This window comes from Typopeltis vanoorti, chromosome 9, assembly GCF_054136105.1.
Source record: "Typopeltis vanoorti isolate ZY-2024b chromosome 9, IOZ_Tvanoo_1.0, whole genome shotgun sequence".
NCBI classification, from domain to species: Eukaryota; Metazoa; Arthropoda; class Arachnida; order Uropygi; family Thelyphonidae; genus Typopeltis; species Typopeltis vanoorti.
This window is the reverse complement of record NC_143557.1, coordinates 92,436,250-92,452,562: the sequence shown is the minus strand read 5'-3', so window position 1 is coordinate 92,452,562 and position 16,313 is coordinate 92,436,250. Positions and strand designations below refer to the sequence as shown.

The window sequence follows — 16,313 nt, the reverse complement described above, 5'->3', positions numbered from 1 at the left end:
AAAACCGGAAGCTACGAGGTCAATGATGACCTTTCATTGACCTAAAACAGCACAGCATGGACACTCTGCTGGTAGTTAGTTAGTAGCACGGATGATAAAAATATCTCTTTTCGGTCACTGCCGCAATCTATTCCTGAAGAATAATTTCGAAGTTTGTGCCTTCCTATTAAACTGCATACAAAAATATCAGCAGCCGATAACTAACACTCCAGTAACAGATCAACATTTATAGTTTCACTGAGCATGCGTCGTCAATATGTTGATACATTCAGTGACAGCGTATGTTTATTATTTCGTATATATATTTTTTCATTAATTTGCAAGTCATCCTAGAGAATACAAACAAGGGTCACAAAACTCTTACTTTCCAATCAAATCTTCGTATCATCTCGCAAAATAAACATAGGGAGAGATGGGATGTCTTTCTGAAATATTGCGTCGCATCCTGACAAAAGAATGTTCCAAGTTAATGACAAGGACTCTTTCAATTGTTATTTTTTAACCCTTACGGAATCTTGTGTGACGTAGTACAAATATGACTTGCGATTTCTGGAAGAAAATATTTTGCTTATCCTTATTCATATAGCTTACAGAACGGTTTCATCTCCTTTCAAACTAAAAGTTTTAACTTTCTGCTCCTATTGACTTCCAATGTATTTAAAATGTTCGGCAAATCGCATTTATTAACTTAAAAATATATTGTTATGCTTTTAATATAAATTGGATGGAATTTCACAGTAAAACTTTATTCCCCCCCCCAAAAAAAAAAAAAAAAAATCGGGGAGAATCTAAGCTTTAAAATGATAAGGACTCACCTTTGTTGGTTTTCACGAGGCTCGCAATTTCCATAACTAGAAAACGGCTTACAGAATTCTATATATAGTTACCTAATAAATGCACAGGAAGCTAGCGCGTTAAATTCAAAAGTAAAGAGGAATTTGAATTTGTTCTGCATTTAAACATGTAGTGCAGTAACTAAACATTGGTTGTTCCGTAGAAGCCAGCTGGTTACTCCAGCAACTCTATAAATGGCTGAAAGCAAATATAAAGTGATAATTTTCTTGGATACAAGAGAGTTTATTTATGAAAAGAGAAAATTCAAATATATATATTGTTCCGAAATATCTTATTTCGATATTAAATGGAACAATTATTTTTTTTAATTTAAATATAATATTTATATTGAATACAAACTTATGTAACGACTGTTTTCACATTCCACACAACGTAGCTATCGTTTGGAATTCTTTGGGTGCGTGCGCATCATAACGTCAACAAATGCGTAGTTTGCTAAGCATATTGTTTATGCGTCTGCGCATCCAGGTGTGACGCGTAAATATGAATATGCATTTATTGCTTTTCTGCATGTAATATTCATTTTTTTTTGTTTCTAACATTTTTTTATTTTCAATAAGTAGTAGTTACGTAAGGCTTACGTAATAGGATATATATATATATATATATATAAACTTGCTTTTTTGTAAAAAAATAAAAATAAAATAAAAAACTGAAAGAAAAGGATTTCATATATTTCAAAGTATACAAGTCTGTGTTTTAGCCCAAGGCGGTTAGCTGTATTGCTTTAAAATATATATAACCATCTAAAATTCTGTAGAATATCCTGTTCTAGTTTCGCAGGCTATGTAAAAGAACAGCATGTAACCTGCAATGCACAGCATGCTGCTGGGGCGAACGGTTGCTTCTGAAATGGGAGGGGAGTAGGGAATCTATCCGAAATATTCACAGACACATCACATACGAACTCTCATGCTCCGGCATGTTTCTAGTCTGCGCATTTATCACAATGTCACTATTGTATGCACTGATGTTTTATTTAGAGTTTCGGTCCCTTTTTTTTTGTTATTAATTTTACCCTAATTCATCAAGATAATAGCATCTCACTGTAGTTTAGCACAATATGCGTGTTACATTTTCGTTCCAGGAAAATGTATAATAGAGGTCACTTATTCTGGAATACGTGACTTGTTTGTCATGTATTCGGAAATAGATGCGTTTGTCTCGGAACAGACTAAGAAAATGAATAAAAAATAATGTAACCGTGATATGGGAAGTACTTGTTTTATAAAATATAACTACTCAATGAAATAAACTAAGGTTTCGACAGATCAATTTTAGATCGCTGTGCAAAAAAAGAAAATATATTTAAAAAATAAAAAATAGGATAAAATATTCTCTAGAGTTTTTGTTATCCCCCCCCCCCAAAAAAAAGGCAAAATTATCACTATTTCAATTTTAACCTTATTTTATTTTTTGGAAATCGTAGGTAGTCTCGATTTACGATGTATGCGACTTACGACCACTCATACAACAGCCATCCCATTAACACATTCACCGAATATTTCTGTCACCCATGAACCAGGGTGTTATTATTACCTTCGAGACTTATTGTTTAAGGAATACTTTTGCTTTGGTTATTGCTGTTACTGAGGGAGAGAAAAAAAAAAACTCTCCAGACCTTATTATTTCCCAGGAATGAAATATCGTATCTCGCATTGTAGAAAGATTCAGCATGGAGTAAGATGACAGCAAAGTGTATAAATGGTGTTTGGAAGAAGCTTTTGACACGTATTCATATAGTCAGAAAGACAAGGATTCTACAAAAACAAAGCCTAACAAGAGATTAGTGACAAGATAGCGATGTTAGCTAAAGGGTTGGAGTTGGAGGTTGACAATGATGTTTTTCTTTAGTAGCGAGCTTGAATTCAGTACTTTGGAATGAAAGTGGGTATTTCTTCTACTCTCCAAGAACATAGATTATAGCGACAGAATCTGGAGATACGCATGTTCTTTTTAGCAGACATTGTCTAAACGTTTTATGATGATAGCTCCGCCCATGATTTGTGGAGCCTTCTGTTAGGGAAAATATATATTACAATGGCAGGAATCGTGAAACGTCGCTTACATCCAGTCGACTCCTATTTTCCATGTATAGTCCATCATATAAAATTCTGTTCTATAGGATTCTTTCATAATACTTTTACTATTCAGATTGTTCTCCGAACAATTCTTGAATTTCTATTCCCGCAGAACAATTTTTCGGTTGATCCTCTTGGTTAGACCCGAGTTCGATTACCGTCGCAATACGAAAAGAAAATTCAAGAATTTCCCGTGAGGGAATTTCTTATGGGAATATGCAGTAATTCCACCAGATATAGTCTCGTATATTTTATCTAGGCCACGGTTAGAAATTTCAACGAAGGACCCTTTTTCTTTTTTTTTTTTTTGTTTGTGCAGTGTGATTAGGATTTCGAATCGTCCTTTGGCAACATTCTTCTTTTAAATTACACTTCCAATTCTATTTCTGTCGATTATTTATCTTCTAAAAATTAACCAATGAACAATATATTTTTCAACTCCCACTCCAAAAAAAAAAAAAAAAAAAAAAAAAAAAATGGATACTATTCTTCTTTTTTCATTAAATACAGTGTTAGCGAATTTAACCTTGATGTCTTTCACCACCACCCCTTCGGCATCCCTTGTCAAAGAATACCGGAGGAAATACATCAGGAATAAAGAGTTTTTTCTCAGATTTTCCCTTGGCGTATACAGAAATCACTCAAGAATATATATACTGCAACTAAAAAAAAAGTAACCTCGAAGTAGATATGTGCAGCCAAAAAATACACTGCTAAATGCGTTGTTCGAATTTATGATCTTTTATAAATATTTAACTGATGTTTTCTTCAATAATCAACCCACGCTCAGCTACCAACCTATTCCAAAGTGGGAAAAAAAAAGAAGCTAAATGTTTCCTTTTATTCTGTCACTTTTGGTCCGTGTGCCCTCAAGCCCTAATGCAAAAGCAAAGTCGTTCAATCTATCTGTATGTTTTCGTTCTTGGCGAATCCTTCTTCATCATCGCCAAGTCCTTTAAGTTGTCAAGATGCCTCCGCTATCTGCTCATTGAAATGCTTTTATTTGAGAGAGAGAGAGAGAATCTACGCTATTTTGTCATTTAATTCAACGTTGGTTTACCGAAGCTGTCAAGAAAAAAAGTCAGCTAAGAAAACAGGAAGTCGACAATATTTCGCTGTGTTAAGGGGACAAGGGAATCAATAAAATGTTTTCTTTCTTAGAAAAACTCCATTTCTCTCTTGGGAGAGGACACTGTGCTTTCTGTATTTAGATTTACAGCATTTATATATATATATTTTTTTATTTATTTTTTTTTTGGTATTTATATTTTATTTATTTACAGCTACTTGTGTTCACATTTATTATGTTCTGACACTTGATACTAGTATATTACTATTTCATTACAAGCTGAATTGTACTGGCCAAAGTATGGCATCCCTTCCTCATAACACGTGAAATTTTTTTCTTAATTTTTAGATTTTTTGTATTTTTCAGTCCAGTTTGTGCTTGCCTGTGTTATATGCATAACCTAACATAGGCAAGTAAGTAATATCTGGAGTGTAAGGTACAAAAACGTACACAAATGAAAGAAAAAAAAACGAGTTCACATTATAAGAAACATCATTGCTACATTTTGTCAGTATTTTTAAAATATGCTTGCTCTTCTTTTAAAATATTATAAACAACTCTTAATCGTTTTCATCGAATGTTTAATTTCTCTATAGCTGGCTCAGTTGCTCCCTCTGGAGGAAAGCTTTCTGTTGCTTTTCCGTTTTGATAATCCTCTGGAGTCCAGTGTGGAATTCATGAAAGTAAGTGGATTAGAATCGTTTTAACTTTAAATGACACTCCATAAGAAAGTATTAGGTATTGTTTTACTGATTTTAAACATCTTTAATGTATGATTTGTTATTCTTTTAATATCTCCTTTTATAGATCTCCCTAATTTGTAACGTGACCTTTGATAATGAGCCGTATGGGTTCAGATTCCCAGAATTTTTGCAAAAATTCCTTAAGAAAGGCTAATCCAATAAACTACATGTCTAACTCCATTAGCTATACACTACTATTTGAAATCTTAGCGCAAGATAGCAATTCGTCATGTTTTTTTATGTAATGTCGTGCAATCAGTGGCTATTTATATCTAATTATGTTTACATTGAGCATATGTGATGAGTTTTTATCTTATTTTATTTATTTATTTTTTCAGATCTGGAGAGAATATGATATTGATGGTAGCGGATATATCGAAGCTGATGAACTGAAGGTAAAATTTTTATCTCTAGGTCTCTTTATCAGTCATTCCTATTTACTTTTCACCTTTCCTATTGAAGCGTGTTCAATTTTACAGTATTAGATTGCAAACTGAATTAATAATAATAATAAAGACAAAGTGAAATACATCGCAGACTGTTATACTGACCAGAAAACGGATTGAATTGCTATTCTGTTATGTTCAAAGTTTTACTTTGAACTAAAGAAGAATTTTGTAAAAACTAAAGAAGGATTTTGTGTTTGGATACCCAAATACGTTTCGACTTCCCTGCCTCCTCTGCTCCCCCATCTGCAAGGTCTGGTACTTTTAATAATTTACAACAGTCCGGTATGTCTTGTAGCTTATGCGTACAGACTGTATTAATTCTCCGTAAAGTTCATGTACCTAAGACCGGATTTCCTGGGTCATAAAAAAAAAAGGAAAAAAAAAAAAAACCGCTGTATTCTAGCAAGATTAAACGACAAACATCAAGCTCAGTGGAGCGCCATAGGTCACACCAGGAGTCTTAATAGGAATGACCTAATATGCGCAAATGCTTAAAGAGTTAAAAAAAAAAAACCTTCGTATAAATATGGCCTACATTTCCCCTCCCCCTTAAGGGGAACTTCTGTTCGACTTCACACATTTGTGGTAAGTTTAAAGGACGTGTAATTATGACTGAGTTATGCTGTAATTGATTACAGTTCTGCACATGTTAATCGCCTGGCATCAGTGCCTTTAATAATGCCTTTAATTGCATGTTCTATCAGCCCCAACTTACCTAAAATTGTTTTGCCCAACTAATGAAGTAGGAAACAGGGCATTAGTATTCAAAATACCTTCATAATTTTGAATACTAATGATTATATACTTGAAGTATATTTTCGATTTTTTTCGAAGATGCTCACATTGACCAAAGAGATGCTTTGATGCTGCTGGCGGTATTCCAACTGCAAGCTCCAACCAATGTTTGAATATATCAGGAACGTGGGGGTTCTATTTTTGTTTTATTTATTTATTGTTAACTGAAATGAATAAATAAATAAAAATAACAGGACCAGTGTTTCAGATTACTCCATTTCCTGGGAAACAAAGCGAATATGTTATATAAATATCATTGTCGACTCTGAATTACAATGAAAGATACTTCATTAATAGCCATAAAAATATTTATATTTATTAACATCATTTGCTTTCGTTTCTTTGACATTCATTGGTTAAATGAGGCAAACTAAAAATGGAGAAAAATTTGTAATGAGCTAATTTAATAAGAAGCTATCATTTTTCAGATGCAAGTTTGGAGTCTAAAAAAAAAGTCTTTATAACGTAATAAATAATGATTTAGCATTATTTTATTGTGTAGTGGTATTTTTGTTCCCACGATGTGTTTTTGTTTAAAAGCCATTGTTTTAGTTTGTGTCTGTGTGTATTGCACAAAAAAAAAAAGGTATTAAAAGAATGTCATTTGTTTTTGTTTGAAAAATGAAACGGTTTTAGAGAATTTATCATTTAAAAATAAATAAATAATGCATCATTATTTGGTTGTTTGGTTATCAGATAATTCGCCTGGTTCCAGATTAAAAACAGTTAAATTCTTTTGGGAATAAGTATTTGATATCGCCTTTTATTCTGTAGTGCAACATGAACTGCTGTTCAAATCTAATCGACCACATTCACGAGATTAAGTAATGTATCAACAGATCTTTTTGTTTGAAATCAATCCAGTAACAGTCAAGGTACGTAGTTGTTTTTGATCAAGCGATAAAACCTCATGAAATGGATATTGTAATGTTCACGACTCTTTATAACGATAAGGAGCACGATAAAACAGAGAGAGAGAGAGAGAGAGAGAGACTGAATAGTGTCGGTTCAATAAATGGAAATAATTTTCTTTGACTGAGCTTGTTCTGTATACTATACACACCAGTACAGAAACGAGGGTATGACTCGCCTATGGCAAGTGTCTAACTTGCGCCCCCTAACCCAAAAATGACAAAAATTTTGAAAAATTTAAATGTAACAAGTTAAATTTTACTAAATGCAATATGTTAAATACTTACTATTAACCCCATCAAAATGAGTTGCAGAATTTGTGTCGAAATTTAAAAATGCAATGTAAAATGGCGGACTTTTATATCAATTTATTTATTTTTATTTTTTACGTTTTGCGCCCCAAACCTAGTTGCGCCATTGGGGGAAGGGGTGTCGCTTTCGCTACGCCCTCGTTATGGCACTGCTATACACTCGTTGGCGAATCTTGCAGTAAATAGAAATTCAATAGACTGAAGAAACAAATCTGTAGATCCTTTTGAATCTGTATATAATATATATATAGCTGTTTTTGTATATTGGTAATTATTAATAGAAACCATATATTATATGATTATTTATATTAAGTCATATATGCAAATACACAGATTCTCTAATTTCGATAACATTATAGAGCATAACTAATACGTTCCAGAATCAATAAATGATCACATATGCAACAAGGTTCCCTTTTAAATAAATAATGTGCGGGCTACTGCTAGTATTATTATAAATGATGTGGTCGCTTAACTAGTAAGTTGCAAAACCAAGTACGGAAAAGACCCAAGACTGGGATCATGGAAAGCCCATGGAAGGTCTCAAAATGAGTTTTTATACGGTGCCGGTAACAGAAATATTAATTACATCAAGGGTATTTGAATAGCTAAAGAAACATTAATGGCAATGTACCGTATTTGTTTATGTAGTGCAGTGGGGATATAACGAGGCAATTTGATAAATAGTTTCGTTAAGTTAGCTCTAAAACGAGTGCTTTATGGCACTCCATGCACGCCTCTCTCTCTCTCTCTCTCTCTCGTTTATAGTGGGTATGATCTTTCTGTTCTAAAAGCAACTTGGAAATAGTTTAATGCGGCCGGTGTGTACTGAATGCATAAAGTGGCTCCGTCTATTGGTATACGGCGATCAATCATTGCTAAAGTTGACAATGATGTCCATGGACTGTTGATGAGAGAAACTTTTGGGAGAGAAAATGAAACCTTTGAAAGCGTTTGGTGCGAGCTATTCAGCATTTCTATTAAGATAAAATGTATAAAGGCATTTGAGAAGATATTCATCCTAGTTAATGGCCGTTCAGTATACTATGGTATTCACAGCTGTTTAGCGTATGCACATTGGTTTGCATTGTAACTGATTCTTCACCTTTAGGAAGAGAAAATTTGCTAATGGCTGCACAAAATGAGAGTTTAAATTTGTACGTCCGAATTACGAAATATGTGATGCTATTGTGATTCAAACCTTGGTCATGACATCCTTACAACTGAGCTACGGGAATGTATTCAGGTGAATACTATAATGTTCCTGAGTTGGTCGATCTCAAACGGAGGGTTATAGGTTTTCCTTCCGAAAGCTGTAGTTTAGGTTATTATTTTTAGCATTAATGTCGGGGTTCATTTATAATCCATCAATTTTTGTTGTTCTGTTTGATGTAACAGCAACTGATCTATCGTTGTTTGAAAAAATAATACATTTTTCTGCTTTTATTCTAGAATTTTCTCAAGGATCTTTTAAAGGAAGCCAGAAAGGAGAACTTTGACGAAGACAAGCTGATTGAATATACAGACACATTGGTAAATGTAGTGTTTAATTCTTTTTTTAGCTAGTTGCTTGTAAAGCACTTTACGGAGAACGGACTTCAAACTAAAAACTTTCTCTGTAAGAAGAACGTTACGGTAATGCGTTTTTTGTGTCGCCCTAATGATCTCACTTAGCATATATTAAGAAAAAAAATTATCAGCATAATTTTCTTTCAGACTTTGACGTCTTACTTAGAAAAGTAGTTATGGTTACATTCAATTTTTGTCGTTGTCAAGTGTTTTTTTAAAAATAAATATTGATCTAAGATACACATGCCATATTTTCGATGTTATATATAAATAATATTTTTTTTAATATTATGTATATCACAACAGCGACATTTTAAATCACCAAAGTTTTAAACATAATTTTTACAGATTAAATAAAAACCATTAGCTTTTATTCACGCAACCTCACAACAGCTCGGAACTTGTTTGTTAAGCCTACTTTAGAGGCACTAACGGTATGGCTGATGAATTCACTTGTGAATTAAAATGTTCGTGGAAATAAGGAAATTAGTGTGCATGATTAAAAATATCGCATTTACACATAACCCTATGTAATTAGAAATGATAGGATAAATTAAAATTTGGGGACTTTCATTTGTTTTATTCTTTAAATTTCACTGTCTTTTCTTCGAGTTAAGATTATTTTATGCAAATATCATTTATTTTAATTAGTTGCATTCGGAAAGTTTCGCGAACTTGTGTTAATTAGAAATCTTAAAGCTCTCTGAATAAGTTTGTCTGTAATACGTGATAAAAGTCTTCCATATATTTGAATGTCATCTTGTTTTCAATTACCTTCTGCAAATGGGATGTGTGTCTTTTCTTTGGACCGTGCGTGGCATTTAGAATTGTTTATTATATTCTGATGGGACGTATACCTTAATCCTCTCTCTCTCTCTAAGAAAAAGAAAAACTCCTTACTAATCACAGTTAACATCCGTAAACATAATAAATTGTGCTGCAATAGTAAGTAGTTTTTCGATTTGAATACATACAATGAACTAATATACTGAAAAGAAAAAAAAATTCTCACTTTTCCAATTTTGTTTAAAATGCAATAAAAATCGCTATTAATTCCGGTGTAAATTTGTACTTTTATTATATATCCACAGGATTATATTTCATTTAAATTACAGAAATCTGAGTTAAAAAAAAAAAGAAAAAGAAATCCTTATTTTAAAGATCCCAAACTATCACCTTATCTTAGTTGTTATTTACTTACACAAGTCGCAATTATTTTAATCTCAGAAGATGAATGATAATGTGTAGAGTTAATCTTTACGTCATCTCACACCGTAAGTTTTTTTTTTTTTTTTTTTTTTTTTTGGTAGACGCATATCGTAATTTAACATAGCAAATTTACCTAAACGATAACTGTGTCCTTAGACAACGACAGGGAGTATGTATCCAATTTAAATGATTGTCTGAATAGCATGCCGCATTTAAAGAATTGTAATTTGTTTACGAATCGATATGAAAGGCATTATTCCAATAACTGATGAAATCTTTAAATGATATGACAGTGTATTCATGCTCCATTCTACGCAGACAGAAAATAGTGCTATACTTCTGCACAGAAGCGAGAATTTTTAGAGCATGTATAGGTGTTCGAATTGGAATAATTGAAGCAACAGTTTGGAGTATTGCAAGTTATGGAAGTGAGTCATGGACACTCAGAAAGAGAGATATAGAAAGAATTAATGCATTGGAAATGTGGTGTTATAGAAAGATGGAAAAGATTAAAACTTCTTAAAAGAAGTTTTAAGAAGAGTTGGGATGGAAAGAACACTGTTCAAGAATATTATGCAAAGAAAGACCAGATTTGCAGGACATCTTCTTAGAAGTTCCTCAGGACATCTGACAAGAACTATATTACAAGGGAATGTCGAGGGGAAGAGAAGACGTGGAAGACCAACTAGAGAGTGGTTCAATGACATCGTGGAATGGACTGGTTTAAGAATGACGGAGGCGACAGACAGAGAGAAATACAGAAGAGCTGCTCATCTGCTGCAACCCTCTTGCTAGAGGATGCTACCGGACGACGACGATCGTTGTTATGTCGAAATAAAATATATTGAACATAAAAATGCAAAATTACCTTCTGGCAGTTAATACGGGTATGATTAAGTTCAGTCTAGGATTGAGTAATTTTTACCTCTCCCCTTCGTTAGTTACTGATATGTATACTTACATAATTTAAAACGAAGTTGTGTGTTTAAATATAAAGGTTCTATTATCCCTTTACAAAAGTAAGGGGTAAAGAGGGATAATAATATTCCATTTACAAAAGTAAAGGGGACGGTATGCAGACTCTTCTCAAGGTGTTTGAATAATCGGATAAAAAGAAACACCCGGAAAATGAGGTCAAATTGGTTGCTTCATTAAAGTGGGATTACATTAGCGCTACTGAAGCTGTTTAATAAGTATTTATAGGAACGACCATTAGCGTTCAGTTCCTGTTGGAGAGGTTAATGATTTGCTGTATGTTATCTCTCTCTCTCTCTCTTTTAGGATCAAAAATATAGAGGCAGGGGAAATGTAAAGGTTACTAGTACAAATATACAGTGCTATATGTAATTATTTGAACTATGCGTATTCGAAGGAAAACGATCACTTGGGGTGGGGGGGGAGAGAATGCCTACCAAAGCAAAAGTCCGGGGTAAAAAAAAAAGCTTTTAACTTACCAGTAGTCTCCAAAATTAAATACGCGTGGTATTTAATTTTGGAGACTACTGTTACATTTTAATTAAGACGAATATTTTAATATAGAGTACAGCAAAGGATATTTACAACCATGTAAATTCCAAAAATTAAGAAATTCTTTAGCACATAACATTAATTAATATAACTCTGGATAAAAAAATAAATAAATAAAGTAAGTAGGGCCGAAATAAAATTCATGTTCCCTCAGAATTTAATTCTATACTATAAGAATACTTTGGACTGATTTTTTTTTTTTTTTTTTTTTTTTTTTTACAGCTACAGATATTTGATTCCAATAAAGATGGCAAGTTGCAGCTCAGTGAAATGGCCAAGTGAGGGAAATTCATTATTCACTTTATATTTAATGACTAGCTGACGTATTTATGTTTGTATTTTCTTGATGATTTGGGAGGTACATTTTTTTCGAAATGCAGTAATAACTGAAATTCATTATTCACTTTATATTTAATGACTAGCTGACGTATTTATGTTTGTATTTTCTTGATGATTTGGGAGGTACATTTTTTTCGAAATGCAGTAATAACTGAAAAACATCTTTTTTTGAATTATATGACTTGGCAGTAACATTTTGAATGGTTTGTAAACGATTTTGGTAGAAGAAAAAAAAAAAAGTTCTTCCTAAGTCATATAACTCAAAAAGTCTGCTGAATATTAAAATATTCCCTTACTGGTGTTTGTCAGATTTATATTGTGCATCCTGATCGCGGTGTATTTCTAAACGACATTACTTACTCAAGCTTATTTACAAACTTTCTTTCTCATCAACTGATATATTTCTGCCGTTTGGTTAGCAATAACCAAAGGTTAGCGAACTCCTGTTCAAATTTCTTTTTTAATTTCCATTCCGAATTCCCACAAAAATTGTTTATAATTTACACATAAACGGTTTAAACGTAGAGTGCACTTGTGACATCAGCATATGACAGAAATATACACAACTGATCTTTAATTCCCGGCAAACTTTTAAAGTAGCTAATGGCTGCGAAGAATCATTCCCCTAATGTTCCCCAGGATATGAACATTAATTTCAAATTAACCTTAATACATGTTCGGAACATGCACAATGATGGATGGCGTCGACTTTTAAGTATTGAGCATTCAAACACTTGAAAGCTGAAATCCATCAAGCGAAAGGAAGACACTAAACATCAATTACTTGAAATAAGCCAATCTTCAGTAGCTGATGTTTGGGAATTATACCTAACAACTAAGCTATGTGGCCAGTGTACTATCTCTGTAAATTTGTGTATTCTTTTGGCCGGTTTGCCTATTTTGAGGAACGAAAATTTATCTTTATGAGACCTGCTAACTCGCCTTCTATTGAAAAGCCCTTATAAAGATTCTTCGCGTCCTACACAGGATTCGAACCCAGATAAAAATCTGGGTTCGAATCCTATCCAAAGGATATCTTCGATACCGAACTGAGTTCCTAAGTAGTCAATTCGTATCAATGATACTTGTGGTTGGAAAGATCTGGATTTAAATTTTTACGATTTAAAAATTATTTATAAGGAATTTTCAAACTAAAGATGGTCTCATAAAGTAATAGTTTTTCCCCGAAATTCAAGTTCTTTCCCCCTGCAAAAAAGAAAACTGGCCAAAGAACACACATACACGCACGTTGATAGGCATGAATTAGAAAGTGTTCGAGTGATAAACTGACTATCAAAAAAGCTTTCGATAAAGTACTTCATGAGAAAGTGATATATGGTACGTCTTATTGGAGTAGGTGGAAAAGATAGAAGAAAGAAATACAAAGAAGAGTACAGGATTGAATGCTTTTACCAGTGGGGTTTAATATTTATTCCACTTATTGCTCGTGTTATGGAAGATTATAAAAGGAATGTATCAAAATAAATGAAGTTTTAAATTCAAAACATTGATTATGTTGATGATACAGTGAGAAGCTAATGAGAGACTTGCAAACTGTTGAACTAATTAAGAAAATCGGGGGGGGGGGGAGGACTTAGTATTAACGTGGACAAAATGAAAATCATGATTGAAACAAAATATCGAAATTTGAATTTTAATATTACGATGATCGGAAGTAGTATAGAAAAGGGAGACAATTTTCTAAATGGACTTTTGAGCAAGAATAAAACGTAGAATTTATTTGTAAAGAAATGGATATCTAAGATGAAGTGGATGCTTTGTAATCTGGAAATGGATTTAATTCTAGGAGGGATAATAGATTAAGCCGGCCGAAGAAACCAGACGCAATTAACAAATAATATTCTTCTCATACTCCTTAGTTGCTTTGATCATAATTCTAACACCTTAACTTAGAATTTTAATGTAATACACTCGTTTCTAATTACATAATTTGTACAGCAAACATATGGTGTAATATAAGAAGGTATATATGTATATATCCCTATATTATTCTTGAATTATAAGATGACATTTTTATCACTTCTTTTTTCTTTCAGATTACTTCCTGTTAGAGAGAATTTTCTGTGCAGATCAGCTTTTAAGGTAAGAAAATTGTTTAAAGAAAAATGGTTATTAATCACCTGCTCGAAATGGAAAGACCATTTTTGAAAAGAAAGTTAATTAATAACACTTCACCATCAAATGAAATACGGTATCACTTTTTTTAATTATAAAACAGCCTATATGTAATCCACATGCCATTTTACAACGTACAAATAAATACCATGAAGAGGCTGATTTTTTTTATTCTAAACGTTATTTTATTTTATTTTTATTAATAAATATAACGTATAAGATAAAGTCTTCCTTATAGATACATCCATGATGTAGTCAAGAAGCACGGTTGGTTGGAAAGAGTCTGATTCCCATGAAGTCGGTTAGATTGTTTGGAATTCAGGCAGAAACAACTAAGGCTCTACTGAGGCTAGTTTATGACTGTTAATTGCTAGTTTTGTACCGGCAAGATGTGCCTGTTTTGGGGATTGAAAACGCCAGATGAATGACAGAGTTATTCACCTTCACGTGAAGGTCCTTATAATATTTCTCGCCTCCTATAGGACTTTAATATAGGTAATCTTCAAAACTTGTCTAGGATGCTAGAAAGAAAACAGGCTAGGACACTTTTCGGCTTCCTTCCATGAAGCATGAAAAGTGTCCTAGCCTGTTTTCAATTTAAGACGTAAGTAACGAAAGTGTCTATTCTTATTCTCAGAATGAATAGCAAACGTTTTGAGAAAACTCAGTTCCCTCACAAATGTCCAAATCGGCTTGAGAAGATACGGCTTCTTAAATGGCCTATTAAATATTGCCACCATTCTCTCCAGCCAGCAGGCTATGCTTTCGAATTTCGATGTATGCGTGGATAGTTGTGAATCTTTAGGCTCTAGATCAGTGTTTCTCAACGTGGGGAGTACGCCCCACAGGGGGACAATTTGAATATTTTGCGGGGCAATTAGAAAATGTACAAAATCTTTGAGACGTTGAGGTGGGACATGATCCAAAAAACGTTGAGAAACACTACTCTAGATGAACTTCATTGTTCGGTGGGAAACCACCACCACCTCATATAAGTAGACATTGTCTTCAATGTCTACTTATATGAGGTTGGAGATGATTCGAAAAAAATCATGTTTGTGTCGAGTAGGGTTTCTGATATTATTTCTCTTTGAATCCATCCATCATTATAATCATCGATGGCTCTAACAGGCACTTAAGCGCCCACAACCTTCCAAATATCCTTGGATTTCGTAACCGTAATCTATCCAGGGCATTTAAAATGATAAATTTTTAAACCTTCGTGCTTCAGGTATGATAGGTAGATTGCCATAAAAACAAATAATTAAAAAAATAGTATATATAAGGTATTGATATCTCAAGGGTTTTTGTTACTTCAGCTATGTCTCTCTCTCTCTCTCTCTCTCTCTCTGAAAGAGAGATTTCGAATATTTGAAGATTGTTTTTTTTATTCTTCAAATAACTGGAAGCTTTTTTTCCTCACTATTGAGATTTTTTATACTCACAACAAATCAGATTCACATACAGATGTTGTCTTCCAACTGATATATTCTTCTGCACCAACGACTGTTGATAAAATAATCCTGGAGGTCAGCAGTCTAGTGAGGCACACTGTCGTCGATAGGCGGATCCTGCGTTGCTCATGATTCCACAAATATTTGATGGATATTTTGTATTTTTTTGTATCCTACAAGCAGCCTGTGCTTGTGTTGCTTTGCATATTGAGATGAACAAATATTTGCTAAAAAACGAAAGAAAGTTGATACTTTTAATTGGCACAAAGTGAAATATTACAATAAAGGGCAATGCAAAAATGAAATATTGTAGGTGCTTAACTTGTAAAAAAAATTCTTACAGTTATCTTCAATGCCGTATTATATCACTAAGCTTCGTAATGATTTTTTTTTCTGGCATCCAAAAACAACAACAAAAAAAAACACGTCCACCTATCTACAGTATAAGAGATCCTACTTCATGCATATACACCATATAGTAGATACTTCAATTTGTTTCTTCCATTTACGAAGTTTCTTGCTAGCCACAACAACAATTCACGAGTAACGACAAGGCAAAATCAACACCATCCGCAAATGGCTTCAATGGCAGCCATTCATTTGTTATGAATGAAGCATTAACATTTCGACACTTGGTATAATGTTTAAACCAGTTTGGAGATTACGTTGAAAAATCTTCAGGACTCATCTTTCATGTATACATTCTAAAATATTCATAACCTCCCTCTCTCTCTCTCTCTCTCTCTCTCTCTCCTACGTCTTTTATTTTCAAAAAGAAAAAAAAAATGGCATTTTCGAACTTTTATTTTTCGAAATCGATTGACAGTCAGACTCCACATTCTCCAGAGGAATAGCGCGACAATC

At 33.2% G+C, this 16,313-nt stretch overlaps 1 protein-coding gene and 1 long non-coding RNA gene across 2 annotated transcripts in view; one reads left to right on the top strand and one right to left on the bottom strand.

The window, feature by feature from the left end:
• LOC150103253 (uncharacterized) overlaps nucleotides 1-1,182 on the bottom strand; it is a 101,488-nt gene extending 100,306 nt beyond the window's left edge. Inside the window, exon 1 of the long non-coding RNA XR_016548770.1 lies at nucleotides 816-1,182. This is a non-coding gene — a long non-coding RNA (uncharacterized LOC150103253). The remainder of the gene's footprint in view (nucleotides 1-815) is intronic.
• Cbp53E (Calbindin 53E) overlaps nucleotides 1-16,313 on the top strand; it is a 196,198-nt gene that overhangs the window by 162,053 nt on the left and 17,832 nt on the right. The window contains exons 4-8 of the mRNA XM_090397382.1: nucleotides 4,602-4,688; nucleotides 5,087-5,143; nucleotides 8,668-8,748; nucleotides 11,743-11,798; nucleotides 13,917-13,962. Of these exons, the coding sequence (XP_090253508.1) occupies nucleotides 4,602-4,688; nucleotides 5,087-5,143; nucleotides 8,668-8,748; nucleotides 11,743-11,798; nucleotides 13,917-13,962 (327 nt within the window). The remainder of the gene's footprint in view (nucleotides 1-4,601; nucleotides 4,689-5,086; nucleotides 5,144-8,667; nucleotides 8,749-11,742; nucleotides 11,799-13,916; nucleotides 13,963-16,313) is intronic.